Raw genomic sequence first — 27109 nt, forward strand, 5'->3', positions numbered from 1 at the left:
GGTCTAAAGGTGAGTTTCCACTCATCCTTTTTTGCTACGGGTAGGGAAAGGGATGGGAAAAAAAACGAATATGGACAGATCGGATGGGATATATTCATTTCCACTTGCACTGGTCAAACTTGCTTTACTTTACCTTTCACTTTTAAGTAATTATAGCTAAATAATAAAAATGGCGGTGTTATCGATTCTTAGCAGAAGAACTTTACATTTGTTATTACTGAATTATTTAAAAATCAAAAGAAGGCAAAAGTATAAAAAAAGGTTTTGGGTCAGAAAATTATTTAGAGAAAGAAAAACAAAAGGAGCATTCAATTTATTTATAAAAGATATGCAACTTTTCGATCACGAATTCTTTTTTAAGTTTTTTCGAATGACACCTACAAAGTATGAACATTTGTTTGTCTAATTGCACCGGCGATTACAAAATCTTCCCTCAGACGCGAGACAATTGGAGCGAGTGAACGTTTAATGGTCACTTTGAGATATATTTTTGGAGGCACTTCACAAATAGACTTATCTGGTATGTTTCGAATAAGTACGACTTCCATAGGAAGAATAATAAACGAAACTCTACTGCTATATGGACTATTTTGTTGGCTATGGAATATATTAGCTATCCAAAAAACAAAAATGAATGGAGATCTATAGCAAACGAATTTGAGAAGAAATGAAACTTCTCCAATTGCATAGGGGCTATAGATGGGAAACATACAGTTATGCAAGCCCCTTCAAGATCAGGCTCGTTCTACTTTAATTATAAAAAATCTCACTCTATTGTTCTGATGGCTATTTGTAATGCAAACTATGAATTCACACTTGTTGATATTGGTGATACTGGTAGAAACAGTGATGGTGGTGTATTCAGAAATAGTAAAATGGGAATTGCTTTTGAATCAAAGTTATTAAATATCCCAGAACCTTATGAACCAATAGGCTCAAACGTAAAACTACCATATGTTCTAATTGGAGATGAGGCATTTCCCCTCAACTATTTAATGAAGCCATACCCTGAAGAAATATTATCTTTGAAGGAAAGAATATATAACTATAGATTGGCACGTGCACGCAGGACAATAGAAAATACTTTTGGTATTTTGGCAGCAAGATGCAGAATTTTTCGCAAACCAATTATTGCAAAAGAAAATATTGTAATTAACGTGACTAAAGCTGCCACTGCTCTGCATAACTACCTTATGCATGGTCGTCAGTTTGAACCATTAAATCAATATTGCCCTTCAAAATTTGTTGATTATGAAACACCATCTGGTTTGCAAGCTGGTGAATGGCGAAGTGATGTTTCTGATTACCAAGGAATAACACTTTTACAAAAACAATTAGGCTCAAATAACTATACTCGTGATGCAAAGGCAGTGAGGGAATCATTTCGAGACTTCTTTAATTCTCCCCAAGGACAGGTTCCATGGCAATATGATATGGTTACTCATACTCAAAACACATTTGATCAAAGATGAAATTCCTCTTCCTTTATATATATATATATGTATATATATATATATATATATATATATATATATATATCTGTGTGTGTGTGTTATATATATGAATATATATAGTTTTTTTAGTTGCTTTATTTGTTTTTATTTTTGAAGTATTTTATTGTTTACCTTAAATGTATATATTGAATGTAAAAATAACTAACATCTTCGTATATGAAATATATTTTATTTGAAAATTAAATTTTACATTTTCATTCATTGTCACTTTCCATTTCAAGGAGGATTTCCATAACTTTTATTTTTGCTAATTTGTTTTTCTTTTTTGAAAGATTGTGAAAAGAGCTTACTAAGCTTTTACAGAATAACTCATCTGGATCATTTTCATTTATTTTCATCAGTTTATTTTGCTCCACATCATTCATTATCGCTTTTTCAAGAGCAACTTGTAATGGGTCAATTTTCATTTTTCTTTTCATATGATTTGGCGATGAGATAATCATCTGAGGTGATGTAATTGAATTTATAACTGTTTCATTTTCTACTAAAGTCAAATTATCTCTTGAACTTGATGCTCTAATGGAATTGTCTATATTTTCAAGTCCTCTGTGTTCAACTAAATGTTGCGTTGCAAAAATATCGCATTTTATGTTTGAACTAGTCGATTTTACCCCAATGACATCTTTCAAAAACATTAATTCTGTGAAGAATTGGCATGATGGTAATTGTTCCCCACCAGCTCCAGACATGGTAGCCTTTTTTTGACGATTCAAGCATCTACGAAAATTTTCTCTCAATTTCGTCCATGCTGAAGTCAAAGTTTTTTCTACACACAAAAAGAAAAAAGAAAAAAAAAAATAGGTTACGTTATGTAAAATAGGTTACGTCATTTTATTATTTAGAAATTTTTGTTTAAATTTACTTGGAAAAATAAATAGCTACCTTCTATTTTTAATAAAGTAGATATCTGCCTCCATGCTTCAACTTTTAAAGGTGTTTCCTTATATGCGCGAGTTGTTGTGTCCCATAAACATGGAAATTTTCTCACTTCTATTAAATGAGCCTCCAAGTTTGTTGGAACATTTTGTATTCTTGAAAAATCCACATTTAGTTCATTCATTATTAAATTAAATTTATAATAATATCGTAAATCGGACAGTTCACTTCAAAGTTTAATATTTTAACCAAAGAGTTATTATAGATGGAGTGAGAACGAAGTTAAATTATGTCATTTTTCACGGAACAGTCTTAGTTGTAACATAATTTTCAATGACTTTTCGCGTAATTATCATAACTTAAGGTTATCCAATCACATTCCACATTAAAAAGTATATATCCAATGATATTTCTTTAAAAAAATGTTATGAACGTTTTAAAAAATAAATTAAAAAATAAGATAAAAAGTTTACATGGAAAATGGCTGATATTGAACTGGAATTTGCTTTAAAGAATATAGACATTGACGAAGAACTGGAGATAGATTCATTTTTATTCAATCCAGAAATCGTGAATTCTGAGGATTTAATCAACGAGGATGATATTGCTATAGATTTTATAGTGGAGGAACTTCCTCATATTCCAAAGCTTGTGTTTGTAAGCGATGATAATATTTCTCAATTTGTTTTCGAAGAGGTCTACTTTAGAAATAAATCTTCGTCCACCCTTACTACACTTCCAGTTTGTTGCAGTTTTTGTAGTAAAAAGTATAAAAATCAAAATTTTTTAAAAATTCACGAAGAAAAGTGTAGAAAAGATATGCATGGAGAAAGTAAGTTGTTAATGAAAAAAGTTGCTGATTTTAGTATTTCAGTGTTATTTTAAACTGTTTAAAAATCATTTCATGATTGTTTTTTATTCATTTTTTGTAGCTTTTGTTACATATTTTAATGTAATTAAAACATTACATTAAGTTAATATTTTTTTTGTAGCTTTAACACATCTGTCAATGATTAAAAGATGTAATTAAAGCTACACAAAATGAATACAAAAAAATCATGACTAAGAATTTTAAACAGTTTAAAAATAATGTATATTAGTGAGTTATAATTGCATTTATTTTACAATATACAATTATGCTATTATAATTGCATATTAAATATAATTAATTTTATATTAAAATATTAATGTAACATGTCTGGATGTTAGCCAGCCAGATGGCACTGCATATACCGTTGAATTCCCAATGGGTTTAAAATTCCCAAAATTCAATGACTATTTTTAGTATAATCAATTTTAACAAAAATTGCCAATATTTTGTAGAACAATAACTACAAATATTCCCAATATTTTAAAAACACTTTATAAAATATAGTTCTGGCTTTATAAAATATAATTCTGGCGAACACCCTGCATGTATACTTTTTATATACATTTAATTATATTTTACGTCATGTCATGTTTATTACCAATATCTATTCATTTCTTTATAGCTCCTAAGCTGATAGAATCAGAGTTCAACACACACTCTGAGAACTTTATTACTCGATCTTTAAAGGAAGCATCTGAAGATCCTATGCATAACATTACTGGACCAGGTGTAGAAGTCAAGTTGTTGGCGGAAGAAGTAATGCAAGTGTTATCAAAAGATACATCAAAGCTTAAGGAGTTTGACAGTCTTGCTAAAGCTGAAATTTTTACAATTATAAAACTTAATGGAACCATGTGCCATAACAGAGAAGAAATGTTCAAAAAATTTCTGCATTTATGCTATTCAAAAAAAGCAAAAGATATTTGGAATGATTTCCTATCCCTTAGCAATATTTCTACATCGAAAAAAGCAAACAGTCTATTACTCCAATATATATTTGATAGGTTATTGCAATGGAGTTTAGAGTATCGTGTTAAATGTATAAATTTAGATGTAAATGTCAAGGAAGTTTATAAGCCTCTTGATATTTCTGAAGAAGAGACTATTAGATATATTGCTGGTTATATAATATATGTTCTTAAAGAAAATATAAAGGATAAACGATCACCTCAGGGTAAAGCATTAATTGATTTATTATCATTATCGGGATCAAAGACAGAGCCAAAAGATGAATGTGCAGATATAAATAAATATACAATACACTGGGTTGAAAGAGTTAATAGAGGAGGGCTCATAATAGTAAATGACAGATTTTTGCTTTTTGTTCGTCAAATTGAAATAGATGCTTGTAAAATTATAAACAAAAATTTGCTAATCACTTATTGCGGGGAAAATTTAAGTACTTTAGTTTATAACAATATAATTAAAAGTGAATTAGTCATAGAAAAATGGGAGATGCTAACTATGGACCTTGAAAATGACAGTATAAAAAATGTATTATATGAGAAAATTATTAAAAGGTGGATTAATATCAGAATTAGGGCCTTTGTTAAAACGTGGATTCAGATTATGAGAAGAAGTGAAATAGGGCATAAAATTTCCCGTAAAGGAGAAGTTTCACTACGTAAAAGTTTAAAGTAGGGTGTATTCTATTAGTAGCAGATTTTTAAACCTTTTTTAAATATGTTTTTTCATGTTTCTGAATCATATTTTTTTATCAAAAGTAACATATTTTATTTGTAAGCTCTATTTTTAATTAAGAATAAAAAGAATCGTATAGTTATTAAACTATAAAAAGTATTATATGTAATTGAGTGTTTTTACATCATTGCGTTTCATGTAATATTTTCCTAAAATTGAAGTAATTAAACAGATGTATTTTTTTATATTCAAATATTGATGTTAATTAGTTTAAGATTTTATACCCCATACTTTTTTACTTATTCCCCATACTTAAGTCTGAAGTGGAAATTGTTCTCCCATGTTCCATATATATTTACAAATTCTATATAAGGTCACAGTTCCCTGATACATTTTGTGCACTTTAATGCTAAAAAAAGCGCTTTATTTCTTCAAAAACAAAGTAAAACGAAGAAAGTAAAAACGAATAATATTAATCCCTGTCTAAGCCTATGTGTTATCAATTCTCTTGTGAGTTCTCCCTAAATCAATCGATGTATGTACTGAAGCCTTGTCTATACCTAAATCAGTATGATGTCATCACTTGCGTTTAATGCTGTAAATAACCAACAGAATATCGTTTAGTCCTTTAGAATTCTTCAGTTATGTAATAATTTTTTGAGGGAAAATCTTAGCAATTAAACTAGAGAACTGTTTTAAAGTAATTAAAAAGATTTGTGTGATGCCAAAGTGCTCAATATAGTAAAAATATAGTAAAGAATTTATATTTATATTTAAATTCTTGCTCTGCGTATAAGCATTTTATTGTTTCGAATCTTGAATCGAAACAGATCTTTAAGAATTCAATCAGCAATTTAAGGAAATCCAAATTAAGGCTTCATCAAAAATTTATTTGAGTAAATTATTTTTTTACAGATTAATTTTTAATATTTATTAAAATGCAGATTAGGCTGTTGCTTTTGGCCCCACTATTTGAGGGGGCTTATTTTAGAATTGATTCTAAAATAAGGCCTAGGGCCCTCGAGGATAAATACGGCCAGTTCCCTCTCGACTACTTTTTTTAAAAAAAAGGAAAGAATACTTTGCTGCCGTTAAGTCCGCCACAAATTGTAATGGCATTTCGAGCTGATGCTCAGAATTTTTTTTTAAAGTAGAAAAAGTCAAAGAACCTTAAAATGATTTCTAAGATTTTAATGAGTTTCTAAAAAATTAATGAGTTCTAAAACCCTTTTTGAACATAAGGAATCTTTTATTTTTTAAAAGGTGCTCTAAGAAGTCCTAATGGTCTTGTCACAGAAGACGAGTTGGCTGTCCGTTTACAAACTTACCAATAACGTTTATGTGCTACGAGCGGGTATCGAACTCGCAACCCTTGGATTACAAGTCTAATGCGCCACGGTTGATTCTGGAATTCCTTTATCAGAACCCTGATTCCAAAACACTATTTTCTCAAAGGGTTTTAGAAAACCTTTTTTGAACTTCATTTTTTTAGGGTTACAGATGGCCTGTACCAATCAAGTATGTTTTGGTATTGTTTTTTCTCTGTAACAGTACTTTTTACTTTTTTAGATCATTTCAAAATAGTAGATTTTTTATTATTATTTTGTATTAATGTCGAAAACGTATTTATAAGTATTACATTAAATTCATTTGTAGCAGAATATTGTCACTTGTGACCATTTACTATTTCTTTATATTTTAAATTTTTCTTTGTTACTTGAAAATGTTAGCGAAGTAAGGTACTTTAATATAAAAATTACTATTTTCTAGAACCCCAAAGGTTTCCAGAACCCGCTCTCGTTGGGGTTCAAGAGCCCCAAATTTAGTTCAGGGTTCTAATCCATGCTTATACGGATTTCTTTATTTAAGTTTTCTTTTTTTTCCCATAGAGAAATACGCCTAATTAATCATTCAACAAAATTTATTTCCTTTTAGAGCGTTTGGGCAGTTCTCTGTTATCATTGACGTCGATAATTAATTTTTCGCGTATACAGCCTCTAGTATTACCACGCATAACTTTCAGCAGGTCAGATCTGACCACAATAACCTTTCGATTTAGAAGGCCATATTCGTGAGCAGTTGGATTTTCGTTTGCTCCTCCTCGACTACGTATTCGTCCAAAGTGTTCTTCAACTGAATCCTGGTTTAATTTATCGGATAAAAAATAAAGCTCTTGTCCATCAGTTACTCTGCTTAATAAATATGGGACTAGCTCAACAAACGAATGCACTATAAGACAAAATAAAAAAAAATAAAATATATATATATATATAAATATATAAAATATATACTTTAAAAATCGGGGCCCCAGCTGGAGCCATAATTATTGTGGGCCGCGCGCCTATGCTCCCAAGAGCCAGGCGCTGTATATACTTATGCCATTATGTTATAATAATGATGCTTTGCAAAAAATTGCGATGATTGGGTCCTGGGTATAACAATGCCCCCCCAAAATTATCCCCCTCTACACCAAATTTGAGGCAAACTAGTTTGCAACATATTTTTTTACTATTCTCAACTCAATTAGAATTCATCGATAGATTTCAAATTTCATGAAATAATCTCTTAGCATTCAAAAGTTTTTTTTTTTTTTTTGAGTAACACATTTTTTGTGAGTATACTTTCAATGAACAAAAAAACTCAAAATACCAAAACCAGTAATCCTTATTCCTTGGATAGTCTGAGAACTCAAACAAAGTTTGGTTTTCATTGCCTTAGGTATCCTTTCATTCGATTCAGCTTGTGCTTTCCACTCATTAATATATTTTAGGTATGTGCTTTGCAACCACTAAAATAGTAGAAAAAATGGCATTAGGAAAATAGAAAAGTAAAGATTTTAGAGGATAATTTTTTATTTATTAAGGAATCTTAATATTGGCTTTTCTTTTTCAAAGTTAAACTCATTGGCTAATATTAAATAACACTCATTCTCATTTTTTTGGGAAACTCAACCCTAAACCAAACTAGTCAAGTGCAAAAACCAGAACACAATGATGACAAATTTCAACATTAAGAAAGGTATATTAATTAAAGATAACAATACCTCAAATCTCCAATCATCCACCGCACGATAGGGGTATAGAGCAGGCTTCCTATTCTTTTGACCTTGAAATTTATTGTTTACATTCAGCATATCAAAAAACATATCTGTTAAACGAATGAATTTTTCCAATTCTGATAATTGTTCATTGTTACAATTAGCGATTGCATCAGCTACAGTGCTGCTCAAAACCTTAAAGAATTTGTAACAATTCTGATTCTATTGAATCACACAAAATTTCTGAATTTCTAAAAAATTTATTGAGAAAAACATTTTAAAACTTTACTGATTAATTTTTTTTTAATCTACAACTAAACTTTAAGAAATATACCTTACCTTTTAGATATATATGTGCTTAGAATAACTTCAGCCTATTAATATGAAAATATCATTTTAAAAATATTTTAAACTAGATAGTAAAACTGTTATTTAAATGAAAACATTGTCATAAGATACATTATGAGCAACAAAAAATTAAGAATACTTTAATTCTTGAAACTTGCTTAAGCTTTGCAAACAAATATATAATTGCTTCAGGAACAAGGACTTTATAAACATAATCGCCATTCTAAAAAATACAAACAAAAAAAAAAAACAAAAGTTTTGGCATTAAATTTTTCCCTTTGAAGAAAACAAGAAAAGAGTAAAAGATTTATTCACAAAATTTCTGTTAAAGATCTTTACAAACAGATCATTAAAGATCATGTAGTATAGATCCAGAATTCAGACAATAGATAATCATTTTTACATACTTCTCATTATGAAGAATATCTTACCTTAATACTATTGTAAGTTAAAGCTAAGGCTTGATAAAGCTGGTGAGTTTGGTCTTCTGACATTAAATCAAGAAGCTTTATGTCTCTAAGATTTTCTTAAAAGAGAAAATTGCCAGCAAAAACATTTATTCAATAAAATAAAACATAACAAGACAATGTTTACTACTCTAGTTAAGTCCCTTACATTATAAGAAGTTATAAGTCATTAATTTGAAAAAAGCTTTAAGTTAAATAATTCAAACATATACAAATAATTAAGCATAGGAATTTCGGCCTTCGAAATCGACGAAATTAAACGAAACGAAATTCGTGTTTCAATTTTGGATCGAAATTGAGAACGAAATTTCGATTTTTTGGATTGTTTAATTTCGCGAAATAATTTCGTATAATTTCGGGTCATTGAAAGTAACGAAATTGACACGAAATTAAACATAAGTTTTAATTTCGTAATTTCGAAATTCGTGAATTGGTAATGTTTAAAAATTTCGGTTTTTCGAAATTCGCGAAATTGTACTTTACCCACATTTTCGGATTGACGGTATTCGAAATCGAAATCACCGAAATTAGAAAGAACTCAGCATATTGAAGTAAAATTCGACAATTTTGATCTAATTTCGTTGATTTCGATATAATTTTGGAAGGTCGAAATTATTTCGTTAGTTCAGTTAACCCTTTGAGGTCTTTAAAAAAAATTTTTTTTTGCCTATCAGGTCCAAATTTTTTTTTTACTTATTGACCTTAAATATAACAGAAAATATATGTTTGACCCATGGCTTTTCTTTATTTTTTACAAAAAATAGGTTTTTAGTGTAGCACTAAATTGTTTAATTTTTATTCTGCCAAAAACACTATGACCTAAGTGCAAGTACTAAACAAGAAAGAAAAAACAAATATATGTACAAGCTTGTTTTTATTCTTAAGTAAATTGCAATATTGACTTTGGATATCCTATTTTACATGAAACTCAGTCTCTGTATGGTAAAGTTCAAAACAATCAGTAGGGTGTAGTCCTGGTTTTCTAGTGCAGGTTTTACAATAGTACACGGTTTTTTTTCTACCACCTTGTGTTTTTCTGTCACTGCATACTAAACAGTCTTTGGCATTATTACTTGGAACTTGTGCAATAAAATGTGGCTTTTGGTTGAGGCGCTCATTATCATCTAGTGATGATCGCCTTCCTTTTCGTTCTTGAATGTTACGAACTGTTCCTACTAATTGCTCAATGAGGTTTTGTCTGTAGGTTAGGTGTCGAAGTTTGTTTTTACCATTGCTTTCACAAAACTTATTGAACAATATATAACTGTTTACAACTGCAACTTCCAACAACCAGAAAAATATTTTTCTCCACCATTTTAAAGACTTGCGTAGAAATGAATAGCTGGAACAATAGTGATCAGCTCGATCAACAGCTCCCATATGTTTCGAATAATTTACAATAACAGTTGGTTTATCAATGTCTACAATACCTTGTTTTGTTCTTTGTTTTGCAACTTCAGTTGTTGAATCATGGAAAGTACTCAGCATCAGAACTTGTCGCCTGTCCTGCCATGCCAAAACCATAACATTGGAAGAGTGTACATATGCAGAAACTTCGTGCTTCTTTAATTTGAGTTTTTTTATATCTTCAGGTAACTGTTTTCTATTTTTCATTATTGTTCCTGTAGTTTGTATGCTCATTTTGAGGAGTTCTTGTGCAAGAGGAAAACTAGTATATAATCTGTCAGTGAATAAGTGATAACCACTACCTTGGGCAACCTCTAAAAGCTCATCACACAAATGCAACACGATTCGACTTGTAAACTGCATCATAGGTCTTGCCAAACTTTCAGTAGCGCAATTACCATAATACGGTTCAAAGAAACTAATATAACCTGTTTCACTATCAGCTAAAACAAAAACACGAATGCCCCACTTTGTGGGTTTTTGTGGATTGTACATGCGAAATGCAACTCTACCTTTGAATCCAATAGTACTTTCATCAATTGCAATATTACGAGATGGGACAAAATTTCTAGAACAGGAACTTTTCATTTCTGATACAACACGATGCACTTTCCTTGCACGTTTATTCAGTTCATTAGATGAATTTGATGGTGGGGATACATGCAGCATCCAATGTATCTGAAGAAACCGAGTTCGAGAAAAAACTGCTGAAAAAAATGGCATGTAGTTTAGCCAATCACAAGAAAAATAATGTTTTATACTTGATTTTTCATTCAAAGCCATATTCAAAATAGTACCAAAATAAGCATGAATTTCTTCAAGTGTCACATCTTTCCATTTATGCCAAATAGAATGAGATTTCAATTTGTTATTTTTAATTTTTGACTTAGCATAACGATTAGTTTCAGTTACAATATCTGCAAGTAACTCATCAGTAAAAAATAACTTGAAAAAATCTAGTTCACGTCTTAAATTTATTGAATGCTGAGGGCCTACATTTGCTACTGTGAATGGCAATGCTTCAAATGCAGGAGTATCTTGCACTACTTTTATCCATCCTATGTTTAAAGCAGGTTTGTTATCATCAATTTCATTCAGTTCAATATCTTCCTCTGACTCTGATATCTCTGAGAATTCAGTCTCAGATTCACTAAAAGTGTATTCACTGTCGTTTTCAGTACTTGTTTCATCCAATGCCATCAATACTTCTTCAGTTGTAAAACGCTTCCTTGCCATTAGTAAGTAAATTTTTATAAAAATTTCTAAGAGTATAAGTAAGGCTAGACGTTCAAAAAATGTTACTGAAAAGCACAAAGTTAAAAACACACTATAATATTACCAATTGAACCTATTAAATTATCCAAGTTAGCTTAAAAAGATAATTTTTTCTGTATAAACATCAACATAGTAGATGTCCCGTGGCACGGGACATTAGACCGCAACGACATTTTCATAATGTCCCGTCACACGGGACATTGGACCGCAAAGGGTTAATTTTGTTAATTTCGCGAAATCCCCTTAAAACCCAAAAGTTTCCCCTACAAGATACAAAATTATTAAAAGAAGTAATAGTTTCGTTTTTTTTGTTTTAATTTTGTTTATTTCGTTCTAATTTCGTATATTTCAATTTAATTTTGTTATTTTCCCCATTTTCACCTTAATTTATTATAAAATGAAATAAAATGAATTGAAATGAAATTAAATAAATTGTAATTTATTATTTCTTTTGCAGTAGAAACATTTAAATCAAATCAAATTTAAATCCAAAAAGTAGCACTGTAGCAGTAGTAGCACAGAGAAACTAGTAGTAGTAGTTTTGGTTAACAAAATGATAATGAGTTTTAAGTTAATATTGTCAATATTTATATTCAAATCGAATTTAATACAAAACCAGCGAAATTAAATCAAAATTATCGAAATTAATAAGAAACCAGCAAGATTAAAACGAACCTATCGAAATTAAAAAAAAGAGGCGAAATTAATAGTCATGAGGCGAAATTAATACTCCCACTGGTTGAAATTTAATGAAAAATTTAATCTACCAAAAGTAATAAAATTAATTTCGACGTTTTATTAATTATTGCACGAAATCAACAAAATTATTTCGAAAGTATCAAAATAAAATCAAAATTGACGAGATAAGACGAAATAGGCGAATTAGTTCCAAATTTGACGAAATTTAGGCGAAAATTCGGTATGTTTCAAATTTCGATTTTTGTTTTTTTCTAAATTCACGAAATTGCGAAATTCGATTTACCTGCCAGTCTCGTTCTTTCGAAATTCGCGAAATTTATTTTTCTGATAAATTCGAAATTTCGTCTTTCGAAAATCAATATAAATTTCGATACGAAATTTATTTCGACCCAAAACTTGTGGAAAAATTTCGACTCGAAATTAGTTTCGATCCAATTTTGAATACATTTCGGACCGAAATTTAGATCGAAACATCCGAAATTACGAAATCATCGAATTTCGAACTTCGAAATTCCCATGCTTACAAATAATACATACTTTTGTCTTTCCCACCTGACTTGTATATATTGAAAAATGAATATAAAAAATGCATATAAAAAATAAACCAAACTTAAATAAAAAACAAACAAAAAATTATAATTACAATAATTTATGTCCATACTTTAAGTCTTGTCTCAAAATAATTATTTATATAGTGTAACAAATATGATAAGTATATTTATATAATACACTGCCCAACAGTGATTTTGTTTCGGAACCAAAATTAGTTGTTTCTTATGTATTTCCATGTGCTGAATTCGGAAATGACATTAAAAATGACATTAGCTCTAGTTTAAGAAATAAAAGCAAAAATTTTCTCCCAAGGCAAGGGTTAAATTCAGTGATCGCGAAATGAAAAATCCGGAAAAATTTCTGGTCTTCAAAATTTTAGTTTATGTAAAATCGTGTACTTTGCTTTCAAAGGGCGAATCAACTTAAATTTGTTAGCGAAAAAGTTAAAATTTAGATAGATTAAATAGTATTTATAGCTACTAGAAGCAGTAACAAAGCAGTAACTTGACCAGAATATATTGCCTTCAGTAATTGGGATGCAATTTCTTTCTTTAGTATACAAACTGAATCCTAAAAATGTAAATATTAAGATAAAATCATTTTACAATGACATTAGTTATCATTTTTGACATTTTAAATAAATAAAGTACCATTAGTTTGCCAGTAAACAAAATGAAATTCTTAAAACAGAATTAAAAAATTTTTTTGCATGGCATAGTAAAACATTTGACTTATAGGTGCATGAAATTTATACAAATATATACCTGTCCTGACAAGATCTTTAGTATTGTCAATGTCATTTGAACTACCTTTAAAAATAAATTTACCATATAAAATATTATTAATAAATTATGTGTGTGTGTGTTTATATGTTTATATATATATTTATATATATATATATATATATATATATATATATATATATATATATATATATATATATATATATATATATATATATATATATATATATATATATATATATATATATATATATATATATATATATGTAATGTAAGTGTAAGTTTATTAAGAATGCTTCTAAGTAACACCATCATACTTGAGCATGGTTTGCAAATAATTCGACCATCTCCAATGGTGAAAAACTTTATCTCAGTAAATTTGCTGCATAGCACATAAGCAACTCTATCACTATCAGAATAGTTAGACATTTTTTACGAAATCTAGTAGATTATAAGATATATATTAATGCATAAATAGTTTAAAACTAATGCATGCTAAATATTAAAACGTCATATTTTCTGAAAACAAACAAATAAAATTTTAAAGAATAAAAGACTGAAAAAAATATTACTCTTGCTAAGATAATTTCAGTATAATTAGCAAAAACTTAAGAAGCTCCTGCGTCTTAGAAAAGCAGGAGCTACTTAAGTTTTTCTTAATTATACTGAAATGGCGGACGAGAAAATTAATTACCGGCACCCGAAAAATGATAATGATTTAAAACAAAGAGCTTATCAAGTTGCAAATAAGAACACGGTGTTGCGAAAACGAACGCAAAGTTGCAATACCGAACATGAAAGTTGCAAGGTTTAAGGTTGCTTTATCGAAAAACGCGTTGCAATACAGAACATTTAGGTTACGATACCGAATGTCCATATGATCATCGGTTTCTACTGTCTCAGGTGGAGTTCCAGGTACAAAAGATGGGACTTTGTGTGGTAGACTGAGTGTAACACTGGTTGGGGCACTGGGTTGGACACTGGCAGATTTGGGTCATGGACATTATCTATAGGCATATCGGATTTTTCTAGGTCTGCTATCTCATCTTTTGAGCAAATCCAAATTTTGCCCATAGTGACTTTTTCAATGTTTGTTTGAACATAGATGAGTTTCTCCACTTGTTCTGGTTGCAGTTTGGTCTTTTTGTGAGTGACAATGGCACCGCCAACACTAAAGACTCTTTCAGAAGGTGCAGATGAGGCTGGCACACAGAGCCACTTCCTTTCAGCTTCTGCCAAGAGAGGAAACTTGGCCTTGTTCTCAGAGCAGAATTGGAGTACTGACATATCACATCCAGGAATAGCAGAATACATTTCGAATTCAGTCTGGATTTTAGATTTTGTTGGAACTGTGGCTGGCAATGGGGCAGGATCATCAACCTCTACTGCCACTTCAAAAAGAGGATCATCAATTAGCACAACGTGTGGAGCGGCGGAAGCAGTAGTTCTGGATTCTTTAAAAGACTTCAATCACTTTTTGTGGCAATCATGATCTGTGATCAGTGCTTTGTAAGCCTTCAGCTGCAATTTTTTTCAGTCCTTTTTTGCTTGATAAAGGGTGTTCAACATGTTGCCAACAAGGTAAAAAATGTTTGTAGCACCACAGGCAGGAAATCGATCCAGCAGGTTCTTGATGAAATTTCGGAAGAACAATTCAGCAGCAGGAGAGACACCACTTTGCAAGGCTCTTTCAGCCCTAACATGTAGAGCATAGTTAGGAGCAATAACCCTGTGGATTGTGGGCAATTTTTTAGCTGAGATTGACTCTGACACATCAGCAACTCGTCCAAGGAATGGCAAAACCTCGTCAAAGAGATCAAATTGATCTTCTGATGGAATTACCTCAGCCAGATTAGATGGGTCATTTCCTGGATTATTCTTGATTGACAAGAGGACTCGACGCATTATGACAATGCTTTCCAGCATGAAAAAATAAGAATTCCACCGTGTCTTGACTGGAGTGATGATTTTGAGATATCCTTGTCTGGAGTGATGATTTTGAGATATCCTTGTCTGGAGTGATGATTTTGAGATATCCTTGTCTTCAACTTCATCATCCTCAAGCATGAATTTGATTTCTTTCTTGATTCTTTGCTCAGAAAAAGGAGATTTGTGGACATGCTTGCACTTTGGAATTGACGCAATCATGTTCTGAGCCGAGTCATGTGTGTAAGTGACTTTTACATCTTTGGCAGTGTCTTCACGAAGTTCACCAACATACCTAAAAATAAAGGACAATAATTAACATATCGTTATTTATTGTTATTTCTCGATATCTCTTGAAAAAGTCTTGAAAAGTAACTTAAGTTAAGGCATAAAAATTGAAATTATTGATTTTTAAATACTTATGGTTATAAAAAAGTTACTTTTCTAGACTTTAATTAAAGTGCCTTGGTAACAAAGGCTAAATCAAGTTTAAAACTAAAAAATTCGTAAATATCAAGAAAATATTCATTACAAAAAATAATTTTTGTGTAAATATTGATAATAAACGCAAAAACTACTTTTTCAGTTAGTTTAAAACTAAAATATATCGAGAAAACTTGATAAATGTGGAGAAATATCGAGAAATTTCAATAAATATCAATTGTCAATTAGGCAATTATCAAACATAGAATTTTTTTGATAACTTATTCATCCAGTTTAGTAGCAATTGTTTCGGACGTGTGACGACCACTGAAAGGAAGAACTTCAACAACAAAGTTCCTGAGGTCAAAAGCTGGATTGATGTAGTGGAGAGTGATGGCCATATATGTGTCATTATTTCTAGAAGACCAGAGATCAGAAGACAAGCTGATTTGAGAAGATTTGGCCAACTCTTGAGACAACACTGTTTTGACAACCCTCTTTACGTTGCGGTACAACAATGGCAACCTGAAAACAAAAGAAAGTTGTTATAAATATAAAATATGACAAAAAAAGATTTTTTTTAGTTTCAAAAAAAATGTTTCAGCAGGTAGGTGGTAGAAAAATGAAAACTTTTTCTTTTTTAAGGCAATTTAGGGTCAATATAAGACCACTGGGAAGGGGTAATCAAAATTTTATCCCAATTAAAACAAAATACACCCCATAATCATTTATTTTAACAATATAACAGTATAACAAGTTTCATACTTGGTCCGGAAATACGTAGAAGCTGCTTTGACAGTGTATTTTGGGCAGACTTGCTTCATGAAATCCTTGAAGAGCTTAGTTTCAACCAGATTGATGGGCAAACTAGCTTCTTTGGCCAAGCACTACAGGATCTCTGCCACCTCTTTCTTCCTATCTTTGCTTTTCATAGGGATTAAAAGCGCTAAATTAAGCGGATTATGACGTCAATGGGAGGATTATAATAGCGCTGGAAAATAGCGCTTAGTTTGGATTCAGTTTTTTACGAATTTTTAATAAAAAAAAAAAAAAAAAAAAAAAACACCCATTTGTAAAAATGATTGATTTTGACGAGGAAGGTGAAATAACACAAATAATAGAAGAAATAATAAACAGAGGCGGTAGAGATTTAATTGATAGAGCAATTCGTAGATTCGGTGAAATTATTAATCCACAACAAGCATTACATAGTACTGCTATTGATATTGATACACCAGGCCCGCCTAATATACAAACAGCAACAGGAGTAAAAAGGAGAAGAGAAGCAGGATTAGAAACACCAGAATTAACTTTCCCTGGTACAATAAACACTCCTAGTTTAAATAATTCAACAATGAGTCAAGGAGGAAATTTAATGATAGAAAATAGGTCAGGTTTACCTATAAGAGATACCTTTAAAAATTTACATGCATGCGAAAGTCATACTAAAAAAATAATAACATTAAAAAGTGTGTATTTTTGTATATGCGATAATACTCAGGTTAAACCTAATTATATTTCATGGCAAAGTGTTAGGGCTTGTCATTCTATTGAAACTATTGCAGAGCATATGAGAAATGTAGAATTTTGGCGTCCACATTCTGCTACCGTTACTTTTTCTAAAGCTAGAGCTTGGATACAACAACCACCAGGAAATGTAGTCGGTACTAATCAAAAAGATGTGGGTGATTTATGTATGAAATTTCTTAAATTAGGTGAAGACACACCTATTGATCCAGCGATATTTTACTCAACTGCTGATATAACCAAATGGATAGATTATAGACATCCAGAAGGGTTACCTACGTTTAGAGGTATTCAAAGAGATGTATATACTGGATTTACACCTTATGCAACGAGAAAAATTTCAGATAATGATCCTGGTTGGCATGAGGAAATTATGGGATCTACTCCTTTTGGTTATTTTAAATGGGAGCACAAACATAGAGATTCTCCCAAAAGATCTAGAGATGAATTTTTTTACCCATATAAGCAATATTCTCAGGGAATTGCAAAAGAAATACCTTGGGTTAAGCCTATTAGTTGGCAAGCTGGTGATCCTGGTGGAACATGGTATTACACTACGTTATGGAGTTATCCACGTTTTGATTATTTAAAGGGCTTTTTGTATACACCCAAACATGAAATATGTACATTAGATATGAAAAGAAAATTAAGCAATTATTGGAATTGTCAAGGACCTACAATTGACGTGGTAAAAGATATTTGTATCCCTGAAGATTTTGAAAACACATATTATATTATGAATACACATAAATTTGGAATATCTCATTTTATTAATAATGATGTTACTGGAAGACCTAAAGATCCTCATGCAGATGCTATAATAGGATGTCCTATTGAGCGATTAACGCAATCAACTGACGGTAATTTTAAATATGCAGATAGCGTGAAAAGAGAAAACTGGCAACCTTATTTTGAAAATAATGTAATAATGGAACCAATTATTTATAAAGCTCAATAAGTGTGTTATTCAGCTGGTAATTTGCCTGTTGAATTTGTTTATCAGGTAGAAATAGAACACGAAATTGAAACTTATGTATCTGACAGAGAAGGAATTCCTAACGACATATATAGAGAATTTCAAGAAAATTGGCTTTGGCTAATAAAATTACAGATTTTAGTGATCATATTAATTTAAGAGACAGATCAAAAAATATAAAATATTTTTTATCCAATGTAGCAAGTGATATGACTGGAAGAATGGGAACTCAAGCTCCATATGAAGTCGTAAATCCTTACGGGCATAGAACTTTTTATATACCAGCTTGTTTCCCGTTTTTAGATCAAGACATATTAGAATAAACAATTTTTTATTCAGGACCTAATTTATTTTGTTCTGTAATAAATGTACAATTATAAAAATTGACTATTACTCTTCGTCCCCTGAATAACCTTTTAATTCCTCCAAATCTTCGCTGAATTCTCGTTGTCTTTGAAACGTATTGTATTTTTCGTACATGAGAGATAGTACCATGTGTTTGTGTTTCCTTATTAGATCCAAGTAATTCGCAATTCTTGATTCTCTAAGAGGTTGATTCATACAATATATATAACATCTATTAGATATCGCTTCAAATTCATTAGATACAAATTTAGTAATGTCACAAGCGTAATTTCCATTCATTGTAATTATAGTCGGTGTTAAAGGTAAATTAGCATTTTCTTTATATTTAACATTTGCTATTTGATTGGTGTTTCCTTCAAGAAGTTTTTTAAATTCTTGAGCTACTGCCAATGTCGGTATAAAAAATTCTTCATCTCTTTTAATACTCGCATAAACACAATTTGATAACCAAAATTCTGACAAATTGTCTTTTACTGGAGGTATCACATTTCCTATTTCATATGTAGAAAAAGAGCCGCTTATTATGTCAGCTAAAAATGTTTTTCCTGTGTTAGAAGCACCAATCAACGCTAATGTTATTATTTTTCTGTCTTTTAAAGTTAACACATCAAAAATATTCATTAATAATTCATTATTTCCTTTACCACTATAATAAGATATATCATTTAAGTAACTTATAAAAAGTCCTGTTAATCGTTTTAAAAATTTACTTTTGTCTAATGTAGTACAATTAAATTTATCTATAAAACTAGTTGGAAAAAAAGTCGACTGCGCAACAGTTAAACCTTTATTTATTATTTGTTGAGTTAAATTGTAAGGTAATTTAAGATATAAATCAATTAATTCTTTATCATTGCTTAACATATACAAAAAATGCCTTTGAGTACAAATTTTATGTTTAATAAAAAGTTTTAAAAAAGAATGAGTTGAAAATTTAGTTGTCGCTACATTCGGCTCTTTTTCTACAATTTTATTAGGGAATACCTGATTAACAAAATCCGTCATTTCCAAATTCTTCTTTAACGCGTTTGTTAAAATTCTTGTATTCGAAGTTGGATTTACGTTTGTTGGAATTGTATGCAATGTGCTCTTCTCTGGAGGGGCATTCGATTTTATACTTTCCAATATAATTTGTGTATTCGACTGGGCCTGCTGAAGGGTTTGTAAGCACTTCGTAACACATGTCACACTCTTTGCAGTTACGATCACATGGGGTTGCTTGGTAAAGATACTTATGTCTTTGATATTCCAAAGCATTTCTGAAATGGGTTCTATCTTCAATTTGTCGCACGACGATATTGTTGCCGCAACTCGAACAATCACTGGAATTAGCGGATCTACTAATGTGCTTACATTGGCCACAAGCTCCATATAGTCCTGATTAATTTGGGCAGTCACAATAACGCTTACTCGATTCAGCATCTTTTCCGCAAAACTTAAGGCATCTGTGACACCTTCCTTTACTACAGCTCGCGAAATACCTATTAATGACTGAGCGAATCGACTGAATTGGAGTGCCGTCATCGTGAGATGGCAATATTACAATTGTATGCATATGCATTCCCATCCCACATCCCTCATGCTTGATTTCATGCACTTTTTTCCCTTCGTATGAGAAAAAATCACTACAGCTACCTTAGCTACTAATAATGTGGACTGGAGTACATTTGAATCTTTTTTCTCCTTCAGTTCCTTCAAAAAATAAAAGGTCGGCACAGTTTTCAAGGTACTTCTCAACTGCTTTAAACGACGTTTTTCATCTAAATAAGGCTGTAAAACTTGTTCGTAATGTTCTTGGTTAGGGTAATTAATAGGAGTCAAACTTTTTTTCAACTTTTTGTTTTTGATACTAGCGATAACAAATTTTATCAAACGGTCAATAGATTGAAAATCGTAAGTACCTTTATTGTAATTGACGTTCGAAATTGCCAACGTTTTGTTAATATCAGTCGTAATTTTGAAATCTACGTCTCTTCCTTTCAAAAAATCTTTAGTCGCCTGTTGTGCTTGAACCTGGCTGCTTTGTATATCTTCCTCTTGCGTTGGAGCTAAAAATGCTGCCAATGCATCGTCTATTTTACTATCTTGAGACAAATCGAACAGCTCTTCCGACATTGTTGTTTTATCAAAAACTGAATCCAAACTAACTAAGCGCTATTTTCCAGCGCTTTTCTAATCCCCATTGACGTCATAATCAGATTAATTTAGCGCTTTTAATCTCTTGTTTTAATCCCTTGGCATCCTGAGTGTAGACTCTTTCCACTTCATCATATTGTGTGTCAGCCTGAAGCCTTTTTTCCAAATTGGTCTTTTCCAACTCACAAAACTTTTTAATATGATACCGGCCCAAATGAGACCTTAATCCAGATGTGTTCATTTGCTTGATTTGTAGGTTAGAGCCACACTCCTTGCATTTTGCTCTTGTAACCCTTAGCCCATCCACAACAGACACCTCTTCTTCATAGTATTTCCAAATAACAGATCTTGTCCTAGACATGGTGATGGTTATAGATGGCTTGGATGCTTCAGGTATTAGTAAATAATCCAGTTTTTACTAAATAATAAAAGAAAAAAAAGTTGAAGTAAATCAAAAAAAATTTTTCTCAGGAGCCTAATTAGGCACGTCACGTAGGTTTTAAGACTTTCCAAGTACTTGTCTTTTCCCAAAAAATGGTTGCTTTTAGCCTAAGTTCGTTAAATTCGTTACAATTCGTTAAAAGAATTCTGCTGTTACTTTTAAAAAGGCTATTTTTTAACAAAATGTCACCTTTAAAAGTTTGCTTAAAGCCTAAGCTAAAGGTATGTTCTTTAAAATACGTGAAAAATCCTTAAAATGAGTAAAAACTATGTTAAGATCAATATTTTATTCTACTGTTACATATGAAATGCTGTTTTTAACAAAAAAAACTCAACTTTAAAAGGCTTCTTTAGTTGATTTTTCTTTAAATTTCTTGAATTCTATTTGATATTTAAAAAATTTGTAACAATTTAGAAAATGTCTAACAACTATATATATAAGTAATTAGAGTACTTACTTGCTTTGTAAATTCGTATTTAGTTAGGTGTACATAGAAGAGTTTGGATTCTTTTTTTTTTCCAGTTCTGTGGGCTTTTTCTATTTGAATGTCGTGTTTTATATTTAATTTTTCTTTAATAAAATTATTTACTTTCGACTCACTTTCTTCCCATGATTCGTTTTCTTTTTCTTCAAAACCTTCAAACCTCAAGTTGTTTCTTCTGCTGCGATCTTCTAATTCAGCAATTTTTTCTATAAAAAGTTCGCTTTAATTTTTTTTTTTATTTTCTTTGATTTAATTTTTTAGTTCTTTAATAAGTTCGTTCGTTTTCTTTATGGTTTTTTCGTAGCATTCGTATTGGAAGTTCATCCCCTTGTTTATTGTAGTAATTTCATTTTTTAGTAATATGTTTTCGTTTTTTAATTGCTCTATTTTCTCTTCAAGTTTGTCAATTTTCTCTCCAAAGATTTTTAACAAAGTATTTTCATGAGCTTCTAATAGTTCTTTCACCTGCGTGATTGTTAAACTTTTAACCTTTTTTTTTTTTTTTTTTTTTTTTTTAGAAATGCGTCTTATCTCGACGAAAGCTTCACGCAAGAAAGATCATCTTTTTATTCACCTCTCTCTGAAAAAAATATCTGTTTTGAATGTCCTTTAAAATCTAATTCTGTTAACTTACTTTCTGAAAGAGAAGTAAAATGTTCGCAGTATTAAGTGGGTATATTATTCAAAAACTTTATAGTAAATATCGCTTCAGCATAAACTACTGCAGTCAGTTAAACAAACAGTGTATAGCAGTTTTACTTGCATGTAAAACAGATTCTGATATTTCACAGACCCCTATTGCTGCACATGAGAGAGGGGGGTTGGGAAGACAAATAAAACAATGCAACTAGTTTTCTTGAAGTGTGAGAACATTTTCCATGAAAAAGCTGCCCAGTTTTCTACAATAATCATCACTACAGATTTACTAGAACTTATGACGGAGAGCTCTGTCATAAAGTCATGTTTTCAAACCTCATGTTATGAAATTCATCCAAAAAAGGATAAAGAGATCAGCTCAAATTTGTTTGAGCAAATCTTGACATTATTTATATATGTGGGTAAATTTTCATTTGCTAAAGGCTTAACACAAAAGCAAAAATCGTCAAAAAATACTTTAAAAAAAAAAATTCAGTACGAAAAGAGATAAAATAAAAAAAAGCCAACAACCTTTGTAAAGATAGCAATATTTTATACAATAACATTGTATAAAATTTTATATTTTATACAATTTTTTTACTTTAAAATTTTAATTAATAAAATTGTAAAAGTAAATTAAAAAAAAAACACAATTTATTTGTCTTAACTATCCGCATATGTTTTGACAAAGGGGAACTACTTGTGTCCCTGAATTCTTTATGGGAATGAACATTACCAGCAATTGGTCTTATTGAAAACTGGGATTTAACGATGTTTTCATTACATCCTACATCTCGTACAGATGGATTGTCACGCCGCCTACCTATTGCTCGTTGTCTGCCAAAATAATTTTCTAGGTCATCCTGACAAAATCTTTCTGAAGGTACATATTTCACTCCATTTTCTAACAGAAACTTTACAACTTTAAATGAATGTACGGTTATTTTAAGTCCCTCGTTAGTTTGCCAAGATACAAACATTTTTGATTTTAAATTAGCATTATAATGTTCTGTCCTTGTTTCTATTGAGTCTTTCCATAAATGGAAATATTTAAGAAATTCATCTAACCAAAGACATTTATAGTCTGTAAGAGATTCATATGGTTTTAAAAATGGCTTCATTTAAAACCTGTGATCAAATGCATTTCGAACATTCAAACAATCTAAAAACTTATCAATCATTAAACAAAAAGGTGGATATACCTGCTGCTTCTGGTGGCCCAAAATTTGCCAAAACACTACCAACAGTCTCACTTAATACCTGTGCTGCAAGACTTACTTTCATAACAGAATATGTTAATAGATTTATGTTCATTTGTAAGTTTTGGTACAAATTTTATACCACTTCCTAGCTGCTCTTCAAAAGTTTGCTGTGTGATCAAAGAAGAAAAAAAAATATTATTCCACATCAATATTGTTGAATGTCCTGATCCAAAACGAGATAAACAGTTTCTAGCTGTTTTATAAGATGTTGGACATCTACAAAAAAATAAATGTAGCTTTATTTTTTGGAAAAAATATTTTTTGTGCGATAAGTTACATCTTTCTTAGAACAACTTTGAAGCAATTTGGGCATTTTAAAAAATTGACGATTTGATGAAGCACCATCTGTGGTTGTGAAAATGACATGCAAGCTTATTAGCTCCAGATAACAAACTGCCTTCCAAAAATTGGCATTATTTGATGAGCAAGTATACCTGTTGTAGCAAATCTTGCAAAACTAAAAGAAAGAGGATTGACAATACTTTTTACAAGAAACACTAAAATGTATGTCGCAATAGCTTCTACATTTTGCAGTGTTCCATAGTTGATATTATTATCTCCCAAATCTAAAAATCCAATAAGTCCACCAGAATATTTCTCACACAAGATCTTCTTGGATTTTCATATCATCAAAAATAATGCCTACAAATCGTTCTTGTTCTGTAAAATTTTCAGTCTTTAACTTGAGATTATTTATGATGGCAGGATTAAAACCTCTAGTCGAATGAATATAATTTTTATAATCTCTCAGTGTTCGCAATTTGGGAAGTACTAAATACCATTACCAGTTTTATAATAATAATGAAGATCAGTATATGCAGTTGAAAATTTAACTGCTAAATTCAAACAAAATTTGATAATGATTGGGTGATATTTTAAATTGTTGGAAGATTAGGAGATGTAAACTTAACAGAGGCATTTAATTCGGCTGGTTTATTTAAAACAGATAATTTATTTTTTTGTTCTGCAAATACTTTTTGAAAACAAGAACAACAATCTGCACTTGTATCCATATCATCATTACTTAAAAGAAGGATCCTGCAATTATTAGAGCGAAATTTCTCATCTTGATTTAAGTGTTGTTTAAATGCTAATTTCTGGTAGTCATGATAATTGAATTTTTTAGGAATAACATGCTTTTGGAATTGGAGCTCTCTACTTATGTTAGAAACTGGAATTCCCTTACACATTACATAACGCTCAAGAAGAAAAATAAATGTTGACTAAGTAACATTTAAAAATGATTGAGGATATTGTTTATAAAGATTATGGTCTTCTGATAAAATCCATCCAAACACACGTAGAGTAAATAGAAGAGAATCATCCACAAAGATTTTATATTTTGGCAAAATATGATTGGCAGATAACAAAGTAATAACTGCAAGATTGGTTTATATATGTATTTCCCAAGCATTTCTAATTGAAAGCTTCACTATAAGATTTAAAAAGTCATTAAAGTTTTTATATAAGGGCAAAGATGTTACGACTAGGGCTGTACCGGATACTATTTTTACAAATCCGGCCGGAGCCGGATTTGCCGGATTTAAATTGACAAATCCGGCCGGAACCGGATTTCGAAAGCAAATTACAGGAGCAGAAATTCTGTAAATCAAATAATGTTGACCATTTTCAATACCAAGTGACAACTTTTTTCTGTTTAACTTCATTTTTTTTTTTTTTTTTTTTTTTTTTAAATAAAAAAGAAGGAAAAATTTTCAAACAATATAAATAAAACAATATAACAGAACAAAATAATTGATAAACGATTTTTTTCTATTTACTAAATTAATCTATTTGCATAAGACTAAATAGTATTTAGTCTTTGATCAGTTTTGAATTGTACTTAAGAAATTTTAGACGAGCTGCATTATGTGGAAGGAGTGAGCTGCGGTGATCATTGAGGACCTCCCCATCAATACTGAACAAACGTTCTGATGGTACACTTGTCGTTGGTGCACCCAAATAAATGCGAGCTACTGTCGCCAGTGCTGGCAATCTCTGCATATTTTTACTCCACCACTGTAGTGGATCAGCGAGTTTATTTATTTCTAGTTCTGCCAGATACTGGCTCAGCTGAGTTTCAATGGTTGTTGGCAATTGTTGTTCAGGTGCTGACGTAGATTGAACAATTTCATCAATACATCGCCAGAGTAATGATGATGATGTTGAAGAATTATCCAGCATGATTTTTTTTGCTGGAACTTCTTCAACTTTGTTAATCTGCTGCTTAGCATGCTCAGATTGACTTTCATCTTGCATCGATACCCTCTGCACTGTAACTTTATTGAATGCAAGCAGAACCGCTGCCTTTGCAGCTGTCAGTGTTGCCTGTGATGAAAAGAATTTAGTTTTAAATCGTGGATCAACCAACGTCGCCACTGTATAAAGAGGTTCCTCCTCAATGCCTTTAAAACGCTCATCCAATGACTTAAGTAGTGTTGACTTTATAGTTTTTACACCTGCATCATTGCCTTCAATTTTCAACAGGTTCCGCAGAACTGTTACAATAGGGATAACCAGTGATATATGTGCTGTTTCATAGCTAACTTCACGAGTAGCCTCTTCAAACGGAGGCAGCACATAAACTACATTCTCCGCCACAGACCATTGATATGCAGTTGGGCAATAAGTTCCATCAGCTTCTGAACAGTAGACAGTTAATGCACGACGCTGTTCACATAGTCAGCGCAGCATGTAAAACGTTGAATTCCACCTTGTACTCACGTCTTGTATCAGCTGGTGGTCTGGTAAACAAAGTTCAGCCTGCAGCTCCTTGAACCGACCAGTCGCAAACGAAGAATGCCTAAAATGGCTAACTGATTTCTTAGCAATACTTATTATATCTGATATTGCCCGCTGGTTGAGCAAGCCATCATGTACACATAACTGAATAGTATGTGCAATAGTATATAGTAATAGTATGAGCACACACTTCATCGTTTATTTCAGGAATTAATCGCTCTGAAAAATATTTCCGTGATGGAAGAGTGTACCGCCTCTCTAAAACTCTCATCAGTTCAACAAACCCTGTCTTCTGAACAACCTGAATCGGTTCCATATCAGTTATAATCATCTTAGCAATGGTACGATGAATTCTAATTAATGAGCTGTTGTTGATATCCCATATTTTCATGCGTGGAACTTGTTCTGGAATTGTGTACTGAACCATGGCTTTACTGGTTGCGGCAGTTGCACCAGGCTTAGCATTTGACAGTGCTACATTTTCAGCTTTCTTCTGTGAGTCAGCAATTTTTATTTGCATTTCGTTGTATTCTTTAGGATGTTTTGAACGTAGATGTGTTATCATAGACGAAGTTGAAAACGTTTTAGGTTCACCAGCTTTACCACGTGATAAGATGCTGGGGCACAGCAAGCACTGGCATTTTGAGCTGTCGCTATCCTTTAATTTGATGAATTCCCAAACTGGACTGCTTTTATCATTTTTTCCTTTGCCTGCCATCTAGTTAAAAAAAGTTAAAACAAATCTTATGAATGACTATA

The 27109-nt window shown here is 31.1% G+C and overlaps 8 protein-coding genes and 2 pseudogenes across 9 annotated transcripts in view; 3 read left to right on the forward strand and 7 right to left on the reverse strand.

The window, feature by feature from the left end:
* Positions 1-27109, forward strand: part of LOC149884570 (uncharacterized) — a 317612-nt gene that overhangs the window by 116138 nt on the left and 174365 nt on the right. The gene's annotated exons all lie outside the window — the stretch shown is intronic.
* LOC149884586 (uncharacterized) lies at positions 783-1472 on the forward strand. The gene has a single exon (XM_090094512.1). It carries the CDS (start codon positions 783-785, stop codon positions 1470-1472), a length of 690 nt encoding a protein of 229 aa, XP_089950638.1.
* On the reverse strand, positions 1709-2574 carry LOC149884587 (uncharacterized). Its single transcript, XM_090094513.1, has 2 exons — positions 2397-2574; positions 1709-2280 (listed from the first exon to the last, which is right to left on the reverse strand). The coding sequence occupies exons 1-2, from the start codon at positions 2572-2574 to the stop codon at positions 1709-1711; spliced, it is 750 nt and encodes a 249-aa protein (XP_089950639.1).
* Positions 2237-11714, forward strand: LOC149884588 (uncharacterized). 2 transcript variants are annotated; one of them, XM_090096288.1, is made up of 2 exons: positions 2237-3222; positions 3884-11714. In XM_090096288.1, the coding sequence occupies exons 1-2, from the start codon at positions 2871-2873 to the stop codon at positions 4900-4902; spliced, it is 1371 nt and encodes a 456-aa protein (XP_089952414.1). In that variant the 5' UTR covers positions 2237-2870; the 3' UTR covers positions 4903-11714. The 2 variants fall into 2 exon arrangements, with proteins under 2 accessions (XP_089952414.1, XP_089952415.1); XM_090096289.1 differs by having other exon boundaries at positions 2926-3047.
* Positions 6734-8143, reverse strand: LOC149884589 (uncharacterized). The gene is made up of 3 exons (XM_090096290.1): positions 7946-8143; positions 7558-7690; positions 6734-7131 (listed from the first exon to the last, which is right to left on the reverse strand). Exons 1-3 carry the CDS (start codon positions 8045-8047, stop codon positions 6824-6826), a joined length of 543 nt encoding a protein of 180 aa, XP_089952416.1. The 5' UTR covers positions 8048-8143; the 3' UTR covers positions 6734-6823.
* Positions 18673-20172, reverse strand: LOC149884590 (uncharacterized). The gene has a single exon (XM_090096658.1). The coding sequence runs from the start codon at positions 20170-20172 to the stop codon at positions 18673-18675; it is 1500 nt and encodes a 499-aa protein (XP_089952784.1).
* On the reverse strand, positions 22961-24490 carry LOC149884591 (uncharacterized; annotated as a pseudogene).
* LOC149884592 (uncharacterized) lies at positions 24493-25275 on the reverse strand (annotated as a pseudogene).
* Positions 24660-27024, reverse strand: LOC149884593 (zinc finger BED domain-containing protein 4-like). Its single transcript, XM_090096652.1, has one exon. The coding sequence runs from the start codon at positions 25865-25867 to the stop codon at positions 25424-25426; it is 444 nt and encodes a 147-aa protein (XP_089952778.1). The 5' UTR covers positions 25868-27024; the 3' UTR covers positions 24660-25423.
* Positions 26481-27068, reverse strand: LOC149884594 (zinc finger BED domain-containing protein 6-like). The gene has a single exon (XM_090094514.1). The coding sequence runs from the start codon at positions 27066-27068 to the stop codon at positions 26481-26483; it is 588 nt and encodes a 195-aa protein (XP_089950640.1).

The sequence above is a fragment of the Hydra viridissima genome, unplaced genomic scaffold (genome assembly GCF_058129835.1).
Source record: "Hydra viridissima isolate aposymbiotic clone 2 unplaced genomic scaffold, HvirCarnegie_v1 scaffold_8, whole genome shotgun sequence".
In the NCBI taxonomy this organism is placed as follows: Eukaryota; Metazoa; Cnidaria; class Hydrozoa; order Anthoathecata; family Hydridae; genus Hydra; species Hydra viridissima.

Excerpts from the sequence above, each read along its gene's own strand:
- LOC149884588 (XM_090096288.1), top strand. The coding sequence starts at position 2,871 with ATGGCTGATATTGAACTGGAATTTGCTTTAAAGAATATAGACATTGAC. Across the intron at positions 3,223-3,883 it reads AAAAGATATGCATGGAGAAA|CTCCTAAGCTGATAGAATCA; the intron begins GTAAGTTGTTAA and ends ATTTCTTTATAG.
- LOC149884586 (XM_090094512.1), top strand. The coding sequence starts at position 783 with ATGGCTATTTGTAATGCAAACTATGAATTCACACTTGTTGATATTGGT.
- LOC149884593 (XM_090096652.1), bottom strand. The coding sequence starts at position 25,867 with ATGCAAGATGAAAGTCAATCTGAGCATGCTAAGCAGCAGATTAACAAA.
- LOC149884589 (XM_090096290.1), bottom strand. The coding sequence starts at position 8,047 with ATGTTTTTTGATATGCTGAATGTAAACAATAAATTTCAAGGTCAAAAG. Across the intron at positions 7,691-7,945 it reads TGGATGATTGGAGATTTGAG|TGGTTGCAAAGCACATACCT; the intron begins GTATTGTTATCT and ends CTACTATTTTAG. Across the intron at positions 7,132-7,557 it reads CCAAGGAATAAGGATTACTG|TGCATTCGTTTGTTGAGCTA; the intron begins GTTTTGGTATTT and ends TTTGTCTTATAG.
- LOC149884590 (XM_090096658.1), bottom strand. The coding sequence starts at position 20,172 with ATGACGGCACTCCAATTCAGTCGATTCGCTCAGTCATTAATAGGTATT.
- LOC149884587 (XM_090094513.1), bottom strand. The coding sequence starts at position 2,574 with ATGAATGAACTAAATGTGGATTTTTCAAGAATACAAAATGTTCCAACA. Across the intron at positions 2,281-2,396 it reads TACTTTATTAAAAATAGAAG|AAAAAACTTTGACTTCAGCA; the intron begins GTAGCTATTTAT and ends TTTTGTGTGTAG.
- LOC149884594 (XM_090094514.1), bottom strand. The coding sequence starts at position 27,068 with ATGGCAGGCAAAGGAAAAAATGATAAAAGCAGTCCAGTTTGGGAATTC.